The 21,187-nt window shown below is 33.2% G+C and overlaps 6 protein-coding genes across 9 annotated transcripts in view; 3 read left to right on the forward strand and 3 right to left on the reverse strand.

Moving 5' to 3' along the window:
• Positions 1-900: 900 nt before the first annotated feature.
• Positions 901-2,448, reverse strand: LOC126756982 (selenide, water dikinase 2). The gene has a single exon (XM_050470523.1). The coding sequence runs from the start codon at positions 2,347-2,349 to the stop codon at positions 1,225-1,227; it is 1,125 nt and encodes a 374-aa protein (XP_050326480.1). The 5' UTR covers positions 2,350-2,448; the 3' UTR covers positions 901-1,224.
• A 3,896-nt stretch (positions 2,449-6,344) lies between these two features.
• LOC126756993 (high mobility group protein D) lies at positions 6,345-8,710 on the forward strand. Of its 2 annotated transcripts, none has more exons than XM_050470537.1 (3): positions 6,345-6,457; positions 7,914-8,128; positions 8,203-8,710. In XM_050470537.1, the coding sequence occupies exons 2-3, from the start codon at positions 7,979-7,981 to the stop codon at positions 8,392-8,394; spliced, it is 342 nt and encodes a 113-aa protein (XP_050326494.1). In that variant the 5' UTR covers positions 6,345-6,457; positions 7,914-7,978; the 3' UTR covers positions 8,395-8,710. The 2 variants fall into 2 exon arrangements, with proteins under 2 accessions (XP_050326494.1, XP_050326493.1); XM_050470536.1 differs by lacking the exon at positions 6,345-6,457 and adding an exon at positions 7,426-7,541.
• A 425-nt stretch (positions 8,711-9,135) lies between these two features.
• Positions 9,136-11,831, reverse strand: LOC126756985 (transport and Golgi organization protein 11). 2 transcript variants are annotated; one of them, XM_050470527.1, is made up of 3 exons: positions 11,693-11,831; positions 10,775-11,488; positions 9,136-10,226 (listed from the first exon to the last, which is right to left on the reverse strand). In XM_050470527.1, exons 2-3 carry the CDS (start codon positions 11,327-11,329, stop codon positions 9,954-9,956), a joined length of 828 nt encoding a protein of 275 aa, XP_050326484.1. In that variant the 5' UTR covers positions 11,330-11,488; positions 11,693-11,831; the 3' UTR covers positions 9,136-9,953. The 2 variants fall into 2 exon arrangements, with proteins under 2 accessions (XP_050326484.1, XP_050326485.1); XM_050470528.1 differs by having other exon boundaries at positions 11,669-11,830.
• Positions 11,832-12,200: 369 nt separating this feature from the next.
• Positions 12,201-15,796, forward strand: LOC126756971 (lamin-B receptor). 2 transcript variants are annotated; one of them, XM_050470503.1, is made up of 3 exons: positions 12,201-12,341; positions 12,549-12,868; positions 12,928-15,796. In XM_050470503.1, exons 2-3 carry the CDS (start codon positions 12,587-12,589, stop codon positions 14,782-14,784), a joined length of 2,139 nt encoding a protein of 712 aa, XP_050326460.1. In that variant the 5' UTR covers positions 12,201-12,341; positions 12,549-12,586; the 3' UTR covers positions 14,785-15,796. The 2 variants fall into 2 exon arrangements, with proteins under 2 accessions (XP_050326460.1, XP_050326461.1); XM_050470504.1 differs by lacking the exon at positions 12,201-12,341 and having other exon boundaries at positions 12,449-12,868.
• A 289-nt stretch (positions 15,797-16,085) lies between these two features.
• On the reverse strand, positions 16,086-18,537 carry LOC126756996 (uncharacterized). The gene is made up of 3 exons (XM_050470540.1): positions 17,917-18,537; positions 17,554-17,853; positions 16,086-17,506 (listed from the first exon to the last, which is right to left on the reverse strand). The coding sequence occupies exons 1-3, from the start codon at positions 18,135-18,137 to the stop codon at positions 16,543-16,545; spliced, it is 1,485 nt and encodes a 494-aa protein (XP_050326497.1). The 5' UTR covers positions 18,138-18,537; the 3' UTR covers positions 16,086-16,542.
• Positions 18,538-18,784: 247 nt separating this feature from the next.
• LOC126755867 (uncharacterized) overlaps positions 18,785-21,187 on the forward strand; it is a 44,807-nt gene continuing 42,404 nt past the window's right edge. The window contains exon 1 of the mRNA XM_050468584.1: positions 18,785-19,801. The gene's annotated coding sequence lies outside the window, so the exon portion shown is untranslated. The remainder of the gene's footprint in view (positions 19,802-21,187) is intronic.

Here is a 21,187-nt window from a genome sequence, read left to right on the forward strand (position 1 = left end):
TCAATTTGCTCTTTTAAAATTTAAAAAAAAAAATCAAAAACTATTTTTTTGACTATCCATTTTTTTACATGCTTTTATTGATATTCGGAACGATAAATAGAAAAAAGACTAAATTTAAAAACAATCGGCTTGATGAAACAATGGTGTGCAGGATATAAATCCTTTCCGTGGCCTAAAATGAAAATTTATGCGAAATCCGTGAAGAGTAAAAGTGTAGTTATCGCACTACGAAAAGTTTTTGAAAAAAAAAAATAAAAATTTACAAAAAGGTGGAGGTTTGAAAAAAAAGTTTCGTATTTTCCGTTTTTTGTGGTTCGGAATTAAAAAAAAAATCTTTCGAAAGCTCTTCGTAGTGCGATACTATAATGTATAAGAAAGCTCTATGTAAAATTTCATGTGAATCGGTTGAGTAGAACTTGAGATATCATGCGCACCGTTTCTAGGAAAGTAGCTATGAGAAAAACGAGTTTAAACTTTAAGAACTAGTCGCGCGCAGTCGGAGTCACAAAATGAGCTGTAACTCGGAAAATAATTTGAATTTCGAAAAACCCTCTTAGGGAAACTTTCTTGAAAAAAAAAATTTATAGACCAGAATACCCCCTTAAGGGCAGTTGGTAGATAGGCTTTTATTTCAAATAAGAAATTTGTTTTTACTTTGATGACCCGAACTTACCTTACTTTTGATCATTGTTGCGAATTTTTAAATTAAAAAAAAATTTGGGCATCAATTTTTTTAATCAAATATTTTTGATTAAGATTTTCGGGATTACAAAATGTAAAAAAAAAATCCATCAGTTTTTTATTGCTTCAAGAAGAGAAAGTCACAGCAACCTTTAAATATCTTAATCTAAAATCTACAGTTTATGTAATTCCGTTGTTACAATAATAACGCATTAAATCTTACGTTACAAATTAACTTATTTATTTGTGTACTACAATAAAAGTTAATATCAAAATTATATCGGGAATTTTCGGGATATATAAATCTTTACGAACATCTCGTCATTAGTTGAATATCTTAACTTTTACAATTTTGTAATGAAACAAACTTTTAAGCACAATCCATAATTTGTATACCGAATAAAGGATCAAAAATATCTCAGAGCTTTTCATGATTTAAAATCTTTACGAAAAACTCGTCATCAATTGAATCCCGCACTCTTTATAACAATTATGGTTAAAATTGTATACATTGTAAATAAGTTTATGTACAAAAGATGAGTTTTATTGATCAACTTCAAGGATTTCCGCATTGAGTTGAAGATACGCATCTCGTTCTTCAGCGCGCTTAACACTGCCAACAATCCATGCTTGTTGCTCTTTATTGCTCAGCATAAAGAACTCGTCACAAAATGCTTTAGCCTTATCGGCTGATAAGCATATTAATAAGCCACCAGAAGTTTCCACTGCTTTGCCACTTTTTAGCTTAAGGTCTTGTCCCAGTATTTCACCAATTGTTACTACATTAGTAATAATCGGCAATTTATTTAATACGAAACATAATTTATCTTTCTGGAAACAAGCGAGATTCTTTGCATGTCCGAGCAAACCAAATCCAGTCACATCAGTCGCAGCATGAGCTTTATATTTGTGCATAAGTTGAGCGGCAATCTTATTGAGGAATGTCATTGATTTAACTGCGCTGTTGAAAGTTTTCCTAATGTCATTATCACTCAAACGTGCAGATATTTTAAGATATTTCTCATTTTTCTCCTCCATCCAAATATAGGCGTTGGTGGCTAGTTGTGTACCGAGCGGTTTAGTTAATATAATGGCATCACCATCTACAGCATTTGAGGGCATAATAATTTCTGCTTCAGTACAAAGTGAACTAGCTATGCCACCTATTATGCACCAAGGATTGTACGAAACACTCTGCACATGTACCCGAATTCCGGCCTCCTTTGCCGATTCGAGAAATCCCTCAACTATTTGTGGTACTATAACATCTCTTTCCAATTCTGAAAACTCAGTTGAAACACTAACAAGCATATTAAGCTTATCAAATATCGTGACACCTACAGCATATATGTCGCTTACAACGTTGGCTAAAGCTATTTTGCCCATTATTTTGGGATCATTAATTAATGGATAGAAAAAGTCAACAGTTTGAACGAGAAAATAGTTTTTGTGGCGAGCCAAAGGTATAACAGCGCAATCCATTCCAGAACCAATAAATCCATCCTTATCCTTTTTGTTTTCATCGTGGGCAACTTTATGTAAAATGTCTGTTTCCTGTAGATACTTGAGGAGTACCGCTTCAGGCAACTTACATCCTCATCCTCTTAAAGTCGAGAAATTTGTGAGTCGAAAGTCTTTAGAAAGGCCGTGATCAGTAGGATCAAACATTTTATTGGTGTGTTTACAAACTTAAAAAAATATAAGGTTAAAATTGTTTGCTTATTTTATTACTAGATTTGCACATGTTATTTACAATATGATTTTCAAAATCTATTGTGAACGGTGGAATATCCATTCTCAATGATGTCAAGTTTGTTCGTGTTAATAAATCGAAAACAACTCACAACAGCTCCAAGTAATATTTATGGAGAAATATTAATTTTCTATTATAAAGGGTTGTTAAAATCTGTATAATAAAAAAAATTTCCATTTACTCATACCGTCCATTTAATTATAAATGCAGTAATGCAATTTAAAATTTTTCCGTCCCAAACTGCGTGGATGCATGTGAATAGTGTTGGTAATTGTGTAGGCCCATATAAAGTAATACTTTTACAATTGATAAACTTCTAGAAAATACATATTTACTTAATGTTAAATTAGTTAGAAACATTTTTTATCAATTAAAATTTAATTTTCTTAATTTTGTATGAAAATACAAGTCTGGCTGAATTACTCGTTATACAAATTCGTTACTTCCGCATTCGTTATTTTTTCATTGTGCAAGTTTTCTACTGACAGTTCTTCATTCAATCCGATTTTGTAGTAAAGTGGTACACTTAGCTTTTGTTAAATTCGTGACATTTATTAATCAAAGTTTTGGTCAAATTCGTTGTTTTCAAGGTAAGATAAAAAAACTTAGTTTTTTAAAGTATTGAAAGGAAAATACTTAATAGTGCAATAGAAAGATAAAATAATTGACAACTTCAACGATGCTGAATTACACTGTCGGTGTCGCGAATTATTAAAATAAAATTTTGCTATAAATATTTTCATACATTGGAAACGATATACAATTGTTTATCATCCTATTTATTGTTTTCTCCATTTTCCACTCTGTTCATCACAATGCATACCTGCGCTTTGGTAGAATTGCCGCCATCGCGGTAAGTCGTTTGTTTTTATCTTTTGACACGGCTTCGCTCGTTGAATTTTTTGTTATTGCATATGTGTTACTTTGTCCTATTTGCCGTCATCATGTAATTTTATATGTATGACTCGCTACCTATGTACCGACATAGGTAAAGTAGCGAGTAAACTGGCAATAAAACAGTTCAGTGGCTGCGCAGTTAACAGCGCAGTTGACGCAATATAAACTGCAAGGGAAAATCGACATTGTCGGCACAAGCCATATTAGGGATGCAAGTCAAAAATATACATTGATGTGTTTTGCGACATAATGCATCAATGTATCGTTTAAATATATCGATATTTTCGATGCATCGAATAAAATTACCAACAAATTCTTACCATTAAAAAATAAAATAAGAAAATTATGCAATAAAGTATTTCGTTTATTTAATAAATACCATCCTACGATTACGATAGAGGTGATTCTGCCTCTCTTTTGATTTGCTTTAAATAACCATTTAACTTTTTACACAATTCTGATAAGATTTCCATCTTGATGAATAATACTCTCTTACTCTTTTATTGAAATATTAATTTCTAGTATATGCTGCTCCAAATATTTTGAAAAAAAAAGTTATAAATTGTGTATCTGCCACAAGCCAATGCATTCAAATACTCTTTAGAAAACATAATAAATAATGCAAGTACACATTTGTGATTATAAATCGATGCATCAAAAAAATACATCGATATATCGATGCATAACGGAAGGTCCAAAGTACTTAATATTAACTCTGGTCAGAAATTGAAAAATATTAAGTGTTTAATATATAACTATTAACTGGAAGTAAATAAATGTATATTGAAAAATAATAGGCAGTTAGTGAGTGGTGTACATTTAAAAAATTTATCCTGCTACGTAGTGAAGCTGTTTGCAACTAAAGCTATTTTGAAATCCCGCGCTATTTGCATGCTTCTTAACTTCACTTGATGAAATTGTACATCAAATAAAAAAGTCGCTTCAACGCCAGAAGAAAGTTGGTATTTTATAAGTGTTGCTCTAAATATGATGCAAGATTAGGACTTCAACATCTTATTAACTATAATTCGCTACGTACTGTTGTCTAAACAATTTTAAATACATATAAATTGTATCTATTATAACTTATTGTTTTTAATTACATTACATAAACATTTTTTATTATTTTCAGAAAAAATAATTTAATTCGGGGAAGTTGAAGAAAAGTTACAGCTGTTCAAAAATGTGTGAAAATAATGAAGAAATTCGCTATATATTGAAATTTTTATTTAAAGATGGGAAAAATGCCACGCAAGCCACCAATGCAATTTGTGAGGTTTACGGAGACGATGCTGTATCAGTTCGTGTAGCACAACAATGGTTCGCTCGTTTCCGTTCTGGAAATTTCGTTGTGAGAGATGCACCTCGCTCTGGTCGACCTATCGTTGAAAAAGTCGATGAAATTATGGAAAAGATTGACCTGGACCGTCACATAAGCAGCCATGACATCGCTAAGGAACTTAACATTCATCATCAAACGGTTTTGAACCATTTAAAAAAGGCTGGCTACAAAAAGATGCTCGATGTTTGGGTGCCACATGAATTGTCTGTGAAAAATTTAATGAACCGAATTAACATCTGCGATTCTTTGCTGAAACGAAATGAAATCGAACCATTTCTGAAGCGAATGGTGACAGGAGACGAAAAGTGGATCAAATACAATAATGTGCGAAAGAGATCATTATCCAAGCGTGAAGAAGCTCAAGAAATGGATGCAAAACCATTATTATCCCCTCGAAAGGTTATACTGAGTGTTTGGTGGGATTGGAAAGGAATCATCCACTATGAGCTGCTAGAGCCTGATCGAACGGTTGATTCTACATTTTACTGTGAACAACTGATGAGATTGAAGCAAGCAATCGAAATTAAACGGCCAGAACTGATGAACAGAATCGTCTTCCATCAGGACAACGCTAGACCACACACATCCTTGATGACTCGGCAAACACTGAGAGCGCTTGGCTGGGAAGTTTTGATGCATCCACCATATAGCCCTGACCTTTCACCATCGGACTACCATTTGTTTCGGCCCATGCAGAACTCTCTTAATGGAGTAAATTTGGATTCAAGAGAAGCCTGTGAAAATTACTTGTTGCAGTTTTTTGCCGAGAAGCCCGAAAAGTTTTACACTGATGGAATAATGTCTCTACTGGAAAAATGGCAAAAAGTGGTAGACCAAAATGGTACATATTTGGTTCATTAAAGTTCATTATAAACTTTAATCACTGAATATAAAATAAAGTTAAGTTTGGTTAAGTTGAAGTTTGATTAGTATTACGAAAAGACTTTTTCCACTACCCGTTATTTATATTTTAAAAATATAAATCTTCTTATATACTGCTAACTATATACTACAGTAATGGCTGTTTTCTGACTAAATTTTTATGTAGTTAATATTTAAAAGAAATTATTTCCTTTCATTTTTCACCACATTTTACTGTAAGCGTTATGTTTTGTAAATTTACTTGATGTGATGGGAAACTAAGAAAACCAGTAATAAAAAAAAAAACAAAATGAAATAAATAAAATATATATAAAAAACGTATATGAAAAAATATATAAAAAATAAACTAAAGACTATATTTCCTAATAAGCATGGAAAAGATAAAAATTTCAGGCTAGATGTGACAGCGTCCATTTACTCATAACCGTCCACTTAATTACAAATGAGGTAACGCTATTTTAAAATTTTCCGTCCCAAACTGTAGGGATGCTGTTGTCAAGAGCCGTTACAAAATAGGTGTACACAGTCTGAATTTCAATCAACTAATTGAATAGTGTTGATTATTGTGTAGACCCATATAAAGAAATACTTTTACAATTGATATACTTCCAGAAAATACATATTTTTTAAAGTTAAATTTTTTAGAAACGATTTTAAACAATTAAATTTTAATTTTCTGAATTTTGTGTGTAAATACAACTCTGGCTGAATTACTCGTTATGTGAATTCGTTACTTCCACATTCGTTATTTTTTCATTGTGCAAGTTTTCTACCGAGACGGGCTTCTTGTACAAGTACAGTTCTTGAAGAAATTCATTCCGATTTTGTAGTGAAGTGAAGCGGTTTAATTTTGTTATATTAGATTCGTGAAATTTATTAATCAAATTCGTTGTGTTTTCAAGGTAAGTTAATTAAACTTAGTTTTTAAAAAATTGAAAGGACGATAGTTATTAATAGTGCAATAGAAAGATAAAATAATTGACAATTTCAACGACTGAATTACACTGTCGGTGTCGCGATTTCGTCTTTGCGCATTATATATACATATAAGTATATTGGCGCCAAAATTAATTACTGATGCTTTACCTTTTTTATGATTTTTATTAATGAAATCATGATTGCACAAACAAAATGCTTTGGTTCAGGTTAGGGAGGGCCGTTAATTAAAAAAAAACTTTCAGTACTCAAGCCACGCACTTACAACTGTACCCAAGCAAACTTACGCAAAAAAGTTTAATTTTTGACTATGCCATTTGCCGCTAGCTTGAGTTTTAGCAAAACGACAGTAAAACAACCTATTTTTGATATATAATTAAAAATCTGCCTACGAATTCACTCCAAGTCAAATTAGTTCAGGCACTTCTATGAATGAACTTAAAACTGATTAGAAACGTGTTCAATTGAGTCCTTAGCTAGCAACAGGGAAAATTATTACATTATACAAATCTAAAATAGACCCCAAATAAATTATAGAATAAATGTCTATTGTAAGTTATAACGGAAATGGAGGTGATGTTTACTATTATATCACTTAGTTCATTTTATTCTTATTAAATTTTGCTACAAATATTCTAATACATTGAAAACGATATACAATTGTTTATCATCCTATTTATTGTTTTCTCCATTTTCCACTCTGTTCATCACAATGCATACCTGCGCTTCGGTAGAATTGCCGCCATCGCGGTAAGTCGTTTGTTTTCATCTTTTGACTCGGCTTCGCTCGTTGAATTTTTTGTTATTGCATATGTGTTACTTTCTCATATTTGCCGTCATCATGTAATTTTATATGTATGACTCGCTACCTATGTACCGACATAGGTAAAGTAGCGAGTAAACTGGCAATAAAACAGTTCAGTGGCTGCGCAGTTAACAGCGCAGTTGACGCAATATAAACTGCAAGGGAAAATCGACATTGTCGGCACAAGCCATAGTACAGTTGAAATCAAGGATTGCAGAAGAAAGGTTTACTTAATTCTAACTCTGGTGAGGAATTGTAAAATATTAAGTGTTTAATATATAACTATTAACTGCAAGTAAATAAATGCTTAGTGAAAAATAACAATCAGTTAGTAAGTGGTGTAGATTTTAAAAGTTGACCCTGCTACGTATGTGTGTATCTGATGAATCTGTTTGCAATTAAAGTTATTTTGAAATCCCGCGCTATTTGTATGCTTCTTAACTTCTCTTGATGAAATTGTACATCAAATAAAAAAGTGGCTTCAACGTGCGCCAGAAAGTTGGTCTTTTATAAGTGTTGCTGTAAATATTTGATATGCAGAATTATGCTAGATTAGGACTATTAGAAATTATAGTTGGTTTTAAATACATTACACAAATATTTTTTATTATTTTCAGACGCAAACTTGAGTTCTATTTCTAATTCATACATCACCTAAAGTAAAAAAAAAAAAACAGTAAATATGTCTGATAAACCAAAGCGTCCTCTATCCGCATACATGCTATGGCTCAACAGTGCACGCGAACAAATTAAGCGCGAAAACCCAGGTATTAAAGTGACTGAAGTCGCGAAAAAGGGCGGAGAATTATGGCGTGCAATGAAGGACAAATCGGTGAGTTGTGATAAAATTTCAGAAATAGAGAACCTTAAAATTAACTTGTTCTTTTATTAATTATACTTTAATAGGAATGGGAAGCAAAAGCTGCAAAAGCCAAGGAGAATTACGAAGATGCCGTAAGAGAATTTGAAGCGAACGGCGGTAGCTCTGCAAATGGCACCACCAAGAAGCGTGGTAAGGCGGCGAAAAAACCCGCCAAAAAGAGCAAGAAGGCTGAATCTGAAGACGATGATGATGATGAAGACGAAGAAAGCGATTAATTTTAGATGATATACTAAATAAATCATAAACACATCATTTCAATATACAGTAAAAAGAAGACCAGCTTGCCCATCTGTAACCATGTCTATATATTCACACTACATCTATATTCATATAGTATATGTCGTAAAAAAGTTGATTTTTTTTAAACAAATTTGCACACAATTTCAAGTACATGAAAAACAGTAAAAGAGAAATGCATTTATGATATAAAAAGTCTTTAGTTGTAGTAAAAGTCATATGCAAAGTAATGTAACAAAAAACATTTAATTTAATATTATATACTTAAATAAAAAAACTTATTACATGGAAAAAGAGTCATAATTAAACTAAAATAAGAGGTCGTGAAGAAAAAATAAGAAGTGGTATATATATAACTGCATTTATTTACATATGCATTAGTGTAGGTATAACGTGAAAGGTTGTATTAATGCGAAATGGGATATTTGCTTGAAGAAAGCAAATTTTTACCTTTGTGTTTTTTAGTTCAATATTACCAAGATAATGCACGTTATGACACACCACTTTATTTCGAAAAATGCATAACCATTAAAAAAAATAAGCTGAAGTCCTTATATAAGCCAAAAATAACTAATGTACCAATGATTGCACTAAAGATACGAATTGTGCGGTAACATTTTTTTTTTAATTTCATTATTCAATAGAGTACTAATTGTTTCGCGAAAAAACGAGTTAACTAAACCCAATCGAGAGATATTGAAGGAAATAAAACGCAATAATTTATTGGTACGATTTATAATCCCTTAATAAAGCATTTTTTAATTAGAAATTGTTTTAGATCCCTTCAAAGACGTGTCTCGCGTCTCCGCACTTTTATTAAATAAAGAAGTTAACAGACAACGTGCTGCATATTTTTTTCTAATTAGTTTCATTTCTTCTTTCAGATTTAACATATTTAACAATAATATGGCATTAGAGTAGAAATCATTGTAATGAAAATTTATAAATAGAAATATACGAATATAAATAATAGTAAAATTAAATCAGCGGTGTAGTATGTTTTTAAAGTCCAAATAAAGAAAAAATATCAGAAATAAATCACGTTAAATATTTTTTCTACTATTCTTATTTGAAATTAACGATATTTTATGTAAATGTATTGGTATCATGGGCAAATATCGAAATAACTTAAATATTTAATTGAGCAAAGACATGTATCATATACTATTTTCTTCCCTTTGCATTTAAATATTTTTATTTTACTTCGATATAAGCGCATATTAACAATATTAATATTGAAATAATTTAGGCTAAAACATATCAAATGTTCGTAGGTTTATCAGTTTAAATTCAAATACACACTTTCTCCATTGCTACAAATACGAAAATAAAGACCAAATAAAAAGAAAACATTGTTATAATATAGGTATTAGCATTAGCGCTACTTACAATACCGCCCCCAACCAATAACATTTTTTCGTAATTCTCGAACCCCAAACATTTTTGGCGAATAACAAAATTCCATTAAGATACGTCGTTTCTTTTTGCGCTTACTAATGCTCCTCGTATGCATGCGTGTATGTACGTAAAATAAAATTCAATTACGATTTAGCCAGAAGACAGCCTTCAAAACGAAATACGCTAAGCCTAAACAATAGACGATTTTTTCGCGTTGCAGGCGCTGTTCATTACTGATTTCAATGTTCAATACGCGACGATTAAGTTTGGCTAATTGCCGACGCAAATAGAGGATCTCTTCATGTGGTGTAAGCTCTCCCATTGGTGTACCTTCGCGATGGCTGACAATTGATGCATCGTGGTTATTGTATGCCAATTGCTGCGAACGTTTGCTGGCACCACCCGTAGTCAACTGAAAAATAATAATCAAAAAATTAAACATATACATATATGAGATGAATCAAACAAAATTTTGCTTAAAGCACCAGCAAATCTTTTAAAGCGATTGTTTTCAAAGCATTTAGCATTTCACAAATTTTAGTTTACAGTATGGCAAATCTGTAGAAATATGTCCTCTTAGCAAAATAAATTGAATAGCTGAGATTGTGTTTAATTTTCACAATGAATTTGATTGTTTGATTTTGAATTTTGTGTTACGACAGTTTTGAGTGTGAATATTCTTAACAAGTTTTTTTCAGTCAAAATATGTATTATTAAAACAAGAAGTAACGTTATCTATTGTTGCACCGAAACTCTAATACCCTTCACAAATAAAAACAGTTTTTGCTTAGTGAACCGATATGAAAAATTTGTTCGGAGATTATATCAGTATTAAAATGATACCACGCTTCATATATGTACATATAATTATATATTTATACTATATATAGCGTTTGTGATAAGGTTGTTGATTTACCCATATTACATTACAATTAATGCATATTTTTCAAGCAAACTTACTTGTGAGTCAGATTCCACAGAATTAGAGTCAGTGGGATGAAATCCGACTTGCGCATGGCCTATACCATTAGCGCGTACGTAAGGAGGAGGACGTGTATCATCGTCGTCATCGTAATCGCCATCTTCATAGTCGGCTCCGTCGTCATATCGATGTGGTGAACACTCCTCAGAAGCAGACGGAAAATGGTGTTCATTCAATGTAATAACACGAGGTGGTGTCTGTACACGCATCATGCTCTCCGTTGGATTCTTTGGTAGAATTGAGTTTTCCAGTTGTATTTCTCGTGGTGCAGAGCGTGTCTCGAGATGTTGATTATGACCTAATACCACTATACGATCTGGTACGTTCATGTCAATTTTATCGTGATAATTCCATGAATTAATTAAACCATTTTGATTTGATAAGAGTAAATCTTCGTCAGAAAATTCTCCTGTTGCTTTAATGCGCTTGGGAACACGCATTTTGTCATTTATTTCATGTGCAAATTTAGCTTCTTTATAAATATCTTCATCCAGACCATTGAACATGCGGGTTGGCGATTGTGGTGTAGCCATTCTCTATAATGGGTAAACGTTTTTGTTTCTTTTCTTGGCAGGTTTTCCTTTGGTAAAGTTTCTGCCTGACACTCAAAGTTGTGTTGGTGACTTTGTTATAGTTTTTCCCACAAGATTATGTCACAATGTGCGGTCGTCGACACTTTACACAATTTATGACTATGTTCCGTTGGATTTTTTTTTTGCAGCGGTATTACCAAATTTTACAACAGCACAGACGGCAGACAGGAAGTAAAGCCAAGTGGAATGTTTGTAAAAACAAAGAAAATTTTTGGTTTGACGGAAGAAACGGAAAATTTTTAGATTAACTACTGCAACAAATAATGTTTTTCTACGTACTGAATTTTACTTTTTCTTGCTTACTTTCTGATTCTGGTGGAACAAAAAATATTGGAAAAACTATTCAATAATTTTCCAAATTTTCCTCTACTCCTGTTTTTGTTCTTTATTGCAATTGCGTGTATATTTTCTCAACTTACGAGATGCAATTATCTGACAGCACTAACAAGTTGCCAGGGCTTAAAAATATTATATACGTATTATTATAATTTGATTTATTAGAACTAAACTGTTAATAATAAGTCTTTTATTAGTGAGTTAATGTATGCTTACGTAAAATTATTTAAAATTAATAGCCAAACTTTATTGTAACTACATATTTCCACCCGTTTAACAAAAATAGATGATCTTTGTTAAAAACTACATTAATTTTGCTGTTATTCAACACTAGTAATACTAGAACTTTTCAGCTGCCTTTTTTGTTTGTTTCATTCACACACAAATGTTTCTTTCCACCACTAACCCCCCTGAAGATGCATTCTCTCTTTTCCATTTATATACTCTCCCTTTTCGACGCTTACATATGTATATTCATTTATTACAAAAGTCTAAGCGGCATCACTCTTGAAGAACATTTTTGTGGCAAAATAATTTTAAATTCAAATTATTTGTTAAATTCTTAATGCATATTGGTCTAATTTCTTAACTGTGTGTTTAACGAATTTACTGTTAGGTAAATATATATTTTAGTTTTTGACCAATGTTTAGCGAACAAAAATACCTCGGCAGGGCCACAATACTACAATCAAAAAAATAAATGTACAGTAACGTCGACGTCGACTTCGTGTTGCGCGCGAAAGAAAATTGTGGTGGACAATCAGATAAATTCCAATTCAACTGATAATTTTGAATTATTTTTGGTTTCTTATATTATTTTTAGAAAAAATACAGGGATCGAAAAATATAAATTTATGAAAAATGGAAGGCCGGCGTACTCGAGGGCGCCCAAAACGCAAAGACGTTTCGGTATCGTTAGCAGCAACTGAAAAACCGAGCACAACAAGTACACATGTAAATGTGCCTACCAAGCGCAGTACGTCTAAAACAAATGTCTCACCGGCAAGACGTGCATCGCCTGGTCGCACACGCCGCTCCTCGCGTCCACGAACATCAATTGTATCGTCAGCGCCATCCACAACAACAATTTTGATAAGATCTTCTCCGGAAGCAAATCCCTCCCCTATTAAGGAGTTAAAAGAGGTATGTTGAATAATAAATTAAAGTTTGAAAAAAAAAAAAAATATTTATTATGTAATTAGACGCCATCACCTAAAACAACAACATCCAAAACACGTATACCAAGTATAGTTGGCTCGAATCTCAATACAGGCGGCAGAAGCTCACCGCGCTTTGCAGCAAAGTCTACATCTTCTATACACAGCACCTATAGCAGTAGTAGCACTCAAAAAACGATTGAAATACGTTCAACAACATCTGCTTTGGATAATGAATTTCAAAAATTATCGGATTATATTCGTCGATCTGTATCAAAAGCTATTGATGGAGATAAGCGTGAAGGTACACATACGCCAACAACAAACACTGAACTTGAAAGTCGATATAGCCGATCTGTATCACGTTCTATCTTCGATGATGGCGCTTCTTCTAAGGCAGAGTTTTCTGATAATGAAACAAATGGACGCACTGGTGAAGATGATGAAGATGAAGAAGAAGAAATCGAAGAATACAAAAGTTTCAATGTTACCAGCCCGCATTCATACTCTACTTCAGCAATTGGAAAAAACTGTCGTCAGTTAGAGATACCAAGAGAATTTGGAGGTTGGATAGGAGCTACTCTTTTAATGACAGTTGCGCCATGTTTAGTGTATTATTTGCAATGGTGTTGCCAGAAAAATAGTTGTGAGTTGAAAATGCCCTATACAGATATCTACTCGGTAAAAATGGACGATATTTGGAATTCGATTTTCTACGGTGAAGCTATAATTGCATTTCTTATATTCAATGTGGGAGTAATTACATTATCGCTACTGCTATGTGGAAGATACGTATACTTGCCCACTGAACGCACCAGTCCATACTATCGACTTGAATATACGTTTAATGGATTGCCTATAGCGATAATAATTACATTGGCTCTTGGTTATATCCAAATTGTTAATAAGGGTGTTATTGATTTCCTGCTGTATCATCAACTACAATTTTGCGTTTACAGTTTTATAACTGCTTTTATTTTGGGATTTTGGGCTTACTTACGCTCTTTGGCAGTAGTAGGACGCGCAAATCGTGTACATGGAAATCTATACGGCAGAACCGGCAACTTTTTGGTGGATTACGCGCTAGGCAGACAAGTAAATCCAAAATGGTTAGATTTTATCGATTTCAAATTGGTTTTTTACCGTATGACTTTGCTGATAACACTGGTCTATGTGGAATGCTACTTAATAAAAATAGTAACGTTGCCTGATAATCCGCCTAGTGAAGATGGCATCTGGAGCGTAGTTATGTACTATTACAATAACACACGTTATGATAGCGCTGCTCTACTTACATCAGGTATGCTGTTAGTATATATTTGGGATGCTTTAATATTCGAGCATCATTTGGCCTCGTCGTTTGAACTGCAAAGTGAAGGTTTCGGTGCATTATTATTGCTACGTTATGGCGCAACGCCACACTTGCTGACAGCTGTAGCACGGTACTTCTTTGAGCAACAACTTGACCGTAATGTGCAAATGTCAACACCACTGTCTTGTTGTTTGGCCGCTTATATACCAATAGCATTACTGATCGCCGGTTTATTGCTTAAACGTATAAGTAGCGCTGTCAAATATAAATATCGCGTAAACCCCACAAACCCTTACTTTGACGGCATTGAAACTATACACACTTATCAGGGAAGACGTCTTTTACTCGGCCCGTTATGGGGTCGTTTACGTCATCCTAATTATGCGGGCGAATTACTGGCGCTCTGTGCTTTGGCTATACCTTTGTTTGTGCGCTTTGCTTGGCCACCACTCATTTGCATACTGCTCCTATGCATAGTGTTGTTGCATCGCACACAACGTCTACAAGCGCGCAATATGTCGCGTTATCATTCATCTTGGGTACGCTACTGCAACAAAGCGCGATACTATATACTGCCGAAAGTCTATTGAGCGGTTTACTATAAGTGTATATGCATATGTGGTGCAATGAGATTGCAACTGAAACGCAAATATTTACCCTAAGTTTAGTTCATAATACATTTATATGAAAATTATTTTAGTACAAAATTATAAATATACATAAATAAATTTTAATTTGTCCTTTAGTTTAGTTTGTTCGTACTGATTATATTTAGCTTATTAGAAAGTACTGTTTTAAAAAATGTGGCATAATTAAGACGCGTGCAAAATCTAGTTTATATTATGTTTGTCATTATTATCATATTTTTGTCAATAATTTAACTTTTACATCTGTATGTATATAAATCAAACTTGCATGATTTTGTGAACAACACAACACAACAAAGCAATTTTATATGAAAGAGTTCATATTTTTGTATTGTCAACGAAAACAGAAAATAATTTTAAAACTAAATATATACAAAAAAGCAAGGTAATCCTTTGCAATAGCTCAAATATGCACTTATAACAATGATGTTATATAAATTTTATGCGCTCAGGTAAATCGAGTGTGTATACGCAACCGAAAGGTGTAAGAAGTATTTCAGCCTATTGCATATGTATAATATATTCACTTTTCTGTGGGCCTTTAACTGGTAACAACTCTCTACTCTAAGTGAAAAACTCTATACTTTTTTTTTTTTCAAACGTATCCATTCATAACACACGTACATACGATAAGTAATTTAGGCCACAAATGTATGAGTAGAAGGAATTATTTAATCTATACTGTCTTGATAATTCCGTTGACGATATGATATTCATTGACTTAATTGCCCTTTATACAAACATATGTATTTTATATAAAATATTCGTAGGTGATTTTCTTTTATAAAATTTAATTTTAAATTAGTTTTACTTTGTCTCAGCAGACTCGTACAAATCCCGGGTAATATAATAATATACAATGTAACAATCAAAACATACAAAATATTTTGTTTTAATTTGGATTTGCATTTAAAATAAATAGTACTTATGAAGTGTTATAGAATACTATAACTAGCGCAGCGAATTTTTTATTTAAAAAATGTTGAATTAAAAATTGGTTATTCAATTTTCAATTTCAATTCTGATATTAAATATTTTATTTTCAATTCCAATTTTGAAATCATTCAATTCTTGATTCCGATTTTCGCTTGAATTTGGATTGAAAATTTTATTTTAATAATAAAAATTTAATTTTTAATCTCAAAGATCTTAGATTAAAAATTGATGAACTATTTTTTAATTAAAACTTTTAAGTAACAAATTTTATTTAAAGTTTGAAGCTGGAAAGGGATAAAAAGGAAACATTGTCTTGGCGTTTGCATATTTTATTTGTAAGCTTTTTTTTCAAATGGGCTTCATCCATTTTAAAGTAGCACTTAACGTCTACAAAACAATCACTAAATTTATTTTCCAAATACATACAGCGATAAATAACATAATTTACAAAATATTAAAAATAGCATATAATTTATTTTAAATTTTACTACTGCTTAGATTTGAGCATTTTCAAGCTTAAAAATGAATATGTAAAATCTATTTTGACGCAGAAATCACTTTACGGCTCTGCCGACCCAGTTGGTCAATAACGTACCCAATTAGCAAAATTATTACATAAATAAATACTAGGCTTAACATTACACCTACAACTATTGCCTATTTCAGCAACTATATGTGATATGGCTTAAATATTTACATAGCTATAACTTTCTACATAAGAAATATTGAGAATATAACATGCAAGTAGGTTGTATATAGCACTACTTAGATCAAACTGGGAAACAAATCGTTAAAACTACCCTGCCAACCGAAATCTTCAACACTCGCATCGAACTGTTCTGTCGCTGTAGATGTTGGTGAACCAATAATCGATTCATAACCATGATCTGAGGCGGTTGAATGTAATGACGGTGCAGGTGATTTCGCTAACGGACGTTTAGGTCGCAAGAATCGCTCTATGGGGTCGAAATTAAAGTCATCATCCGAATCATCGACCACATTGAGAAAAACATGTGAGGGTGTGGTTGCGGGTGTTGGATATTTTATTTCGTCACCCATTTGCGGTGTTACACCATCACAGTATATTTCTTCGACGGCCTCATTTACTGGCACTGCATCATCATCCATTACAATTGTTATAGAATTTGTTTTGGCATCATATGTACCATACACCGTGTCCGGTGGTATTGTGTGGATATCAGTTGCTTGTTGTATTCTAAATATTTCATTGTCTGTAGTTATTGTAGGCGTTGTTGTTGTTGTTGTTGCTGATGCAATTGTAGGATTACTATTTGGCATAGTTTTTAATTCATCATTTATCGCTGTTGGTGATTTATTTTGTAAACGTTTTGCATCATTTTTTCTGGATGATGTCCATGTTGTATCATTTAAGCTGACACTTTGTTGTGTGTTTGTATGTTGGCTGGATTCCAAGCACTCTGTTTTGGTCCCCACCACTGATCCAGGCAATCGCTCTGCGTTGCTTGCAACTTTGGCAACATTTTCATTGCACGCTCCATCACCAGCTTCCATGTCTGCTGCGATATCGGCCAAGAGGCTTTCGGCAAGCTCTTCCAATTTGCTGGCGTCGAATTCTTCGTCGACGAGGAGCATATCTTGAAGAGTAGGCAAAGTGCAATAATCCTCCACAGTGACGCTACTGAGTTGCTCTTTTTCAGTTGTTCTTCTGTCGACTGTGAGTCCATTTGAGTTGATCCCTGCTGCAGAGGGTCAGTATATATGGATACTGCAGATCCATTGAGTATGGACTCACAGCCGGCACAAGTTTCAACGGTAGTTTTAGCATTCAATTTGGCTGCATTACTGGCGAGTTGCTCCTGTTGTTTCTTCTGTTGTTGTTGCACTTCATTGAGTTTTTGACGCAGAAGTTCCACTTCCATATCCAATTTGCGATTTTTCTCAAGAAGTGATTCATTGATGGCTTGTAAGCTTTCACATTTATTTTGCAAAATTTCCGTTTTTTGTGTCAGTTCATCAATTTCATGTTCCATGTCTTCCATACGCGCTTTCTTTCGATCGCGTGATGTTTGTGCGGCTACACGATTCTTCAATTTTCTGCAATTATTTTTTATACATTAAAAAAGTGATCTTAATTCAAAAAATAAAACCTAAACTCACTTTCTTTGTATTTTCTCTTCCCAAGTTAGGTGGTCAAGGCGGCGCTTCTTGCCCCTGGGCGCTGAAGCACCATCCTCAACCACCGCATTTGCATTAATTGTTCCTTGCGATGACGTGGTCATTGGTGCTGGCCTTATCTTTGGCAATGTCATGGTTGGAGTGTGTGATATAGCCACGTACTTGGGCACAGTAATAAAAACGGCTGGTGTTGTCGCTGCCATAGTGTATTCCGTTTGAGTCCGTTTTACTTAAAGGTCCAACGAGTTCTCAATCAAATAAATTTTTCTGTATGGTCTTATCCGAAGTATTGTGATTTTCTAATGAGGCATTACAGCTTCTTTGACTTTAAATTGTAATTCCTTTTCTCTATTTCATGTTTACACTTTCGCTTATTATTTAGGACTGACGTGTCTTTTGTAATTACTTTTATCCAATTTGTTTTTAAGTTTATGTAGATGTAGGTTCTGCTGCATTTCTCAAGCCTTAACTTTTTCTCCTGCACTTTACATGACTACGTTATGGTACCTATAAAAATTTTCGTGTTTCACTAATCGCTGTCGTGTTCAATTTGAACTGGTGATTTGTAATCTTTGTACTTGTAGTTTTTTCGCACATTTGTTTTCATTTACTGACTTGGTGTTTTCTGATTGGTCGTAGCAAATCGGTGTTGGACTTGGTGATTCATTGGTGAACGTTCTCTGATAATAACTATTACAGGGTTGTATGATGTAAAAAATATATATTATAAAAATGACGGTTTATATATATTTCAAATAAATTATAATTCAGACTGCACAATTAGTATTCGTATAATAATAATTGTTTATAGATTATAAATTTGATTTATATAAAAATGTGTACGTATATTTCTGTTTTCTGCTTTTAAATTTTGAACATTGACACCCTGTGACGAACAATAGTATTTTTGATCTTCTACAATCTTTTCCAGGGTTGCATGCCTATGTTTTCGGAAAGCAAATTCCGAAAAAATGCGCAACGCGATTTTCGGAGTAGTTTTTGTTTTGATTTTTGTCTTTATAAAATTCCTTAATCCGGAATTGAGTTATTTATATATACAATGAAATAATAGTGCCTGGAAGTGATAAAACAAATATATACTGTTAAAATTACCTCAAATATGTAAAGTTATTAAATTTAGTTATCTTAAACCACTTGTTTGCTATTAAAGCATCGCTTCTAAGCAACATATGTGTATATGTGGAAATAGATGGTAACTTTATAAGAAAATTAAAGGAATGTTGGCAGTATAAATTTGTGTAATTAAACATAAAGCGATACATATAAACGTTTTTTTGTATATAAACTATTTCGTGTATGGATTAATTCTTGGTTAGCACGTATAAGCATTGCAACTATTTTCTACATGTAATGTTATAGGAGAAGGGGATGATTGTGCGCGGGTGAAAATGTCTGACACAGGTGCACGCAAGTTAGCCAAGTGTAACATTACAGGTGGCCCGCATTTAAAACATTTTACAAATACATATTTATGGTTACAAGCAAACGTTTTTATTTTATATAAAAACTCTTAAATTGCTTCCAGAATTTAAACACAAAGTGTTAAGTGAATTGACAGAAGAAAATTGTAAATTCCAATTAGAACGTACAACATAAAAATATACATATTTTATATAACAGTACGATTGGCAGCAACTAATCTTAGTTAATTTTTTGTTTGTTAATTGTCTGAAAGGTTTTTTAGTGACAATTTTAAAAATAAGAAGTAAATAATGAACTTGGGTTAGTTAGTTAGTGGCCAACATAAAAATACCAAGACAACTTAATTTACCAATCTTGGTTAGTTCCGGATTTTTATTGATGCTGTCAAGGCTACTAATACAGCGCTGAGGCCCTGTATAGTTTGGTAAGTATCTTTAAGCATAAAATTTCTTTGATTAGTTGTTACTATTTCATTATTAGAGGGCACTGTCAAGTTTAAAATTCTGTCGTAATTGACCGATAGTATTAATTAGCTGGCATTTGGATCAGTTTCGAAGCACTCCTTCCAAGGAGCTCACCACCAATGTTTGTAACTTTTTGGTGTACAAAAAAAAAACAAACCCCAGTTGGAGGCTTTTTGTAGCGCATATTTTACTATCTATTTCACTTTGCTGAAGAAATTGTCAGACGTTCGACCGCAACAGCAACGAGTTGCTGGTAGGTAATCGAGGCGAACGGCAACATCAATGCTGGTTTCGAATGTTAGTTCGATTCGTTCGTCGTACCTGTTGGTTGTGTCCGTTCGGTGCGCTGCTTTTTGGTTTGCAATACTTGCTAGAGCGTGTGCTTCATTGAACAGCTATTTACATACATATGTATTTATGTACATATGTGCTCGTATATACTTGTATGTACATATGAATATTTTGTGTTTTTTTTATTTCTATAAAAATGTGCATTGTACTATTCACATATTTACATATATGCTAAAGATATGGTAGGGAATAGTTTAAATTAGACTTTCCTGCGTCTAATGTCTATTGAAAAACATAAATAAGTATATGTACATGCGTATATGTTTGCAAAAAAGTGACCAAACAGCACTGTATATTTTTTTACACTATTCGCCAAACGATTGACAGCAGCAAACAGGTGGAGTTGGTGGAAACCGGCTGACAAACCGCTTGCGGAAAAGGTGTAGAAAAGAAAGTCAAGTGCGTTTTAAAGTCTCGGTAGCGCGTGAGATCTTCACTGTTGTCTTTGTCGTCGTAGACGCCATCGTCTGAGCCTATAGTTAAGTTGTAATCCGAGGCACTGGTAGTGATGTTGTGAAACTTCATATGCATTATATGTACATACATAGTCCGATCGTCGTCTAACGTGTTTGCCGATGTGTTGTTGTTTTATTTTATTTTCGCAAAGATAAACCTATTGCAAATATTGCAGTAAATACTTAGCTACACCTGCAGCATTATCACACAACCGTAGATTCCAACACACACTATCAATAACTTGTGGTCAGCACAACTTTTAACAAGTAATTTCGCTTGCTGTTTATTATTGACTGACGTTGGCTTTTTGTATTTGTTGTGCATGTCACTTTAACGTTTCTTCTTTGTGCCGCTCCTGCGTTTATAATTTAAATGTGTAGTGTTTTTTCGTGTTTATCGACTGGGCGACGATTTGTTGTGGAACGTGATTTAATCGCGTATGATTTTGATTTGTTGTGAGTGAAAATGGAAAGTGATGATCTTTCACCAGCTGCGGCTTCCCGTCCTTTACTGCGACAGCTGTATCAATGACAACATTT

This window comes from Bactrocera neohumeralis, chromosome 4 (assembly GCF_024586455.1).
Source record: "Bactrocera neohumeralis isolate Rockhampton chromosome 4, APGP_CSIRO_Bneo_wtdbg2-racon-allhic-juicebox.fasta_v2, whole genome shotgun sequence".
NCBI classification, from domain to species: Eukaryota; Metazoa; Arthropoda; class Insecta; order Diptera; family Tephritidae; genus Bactrocera; species Bactrocera neohumeralis.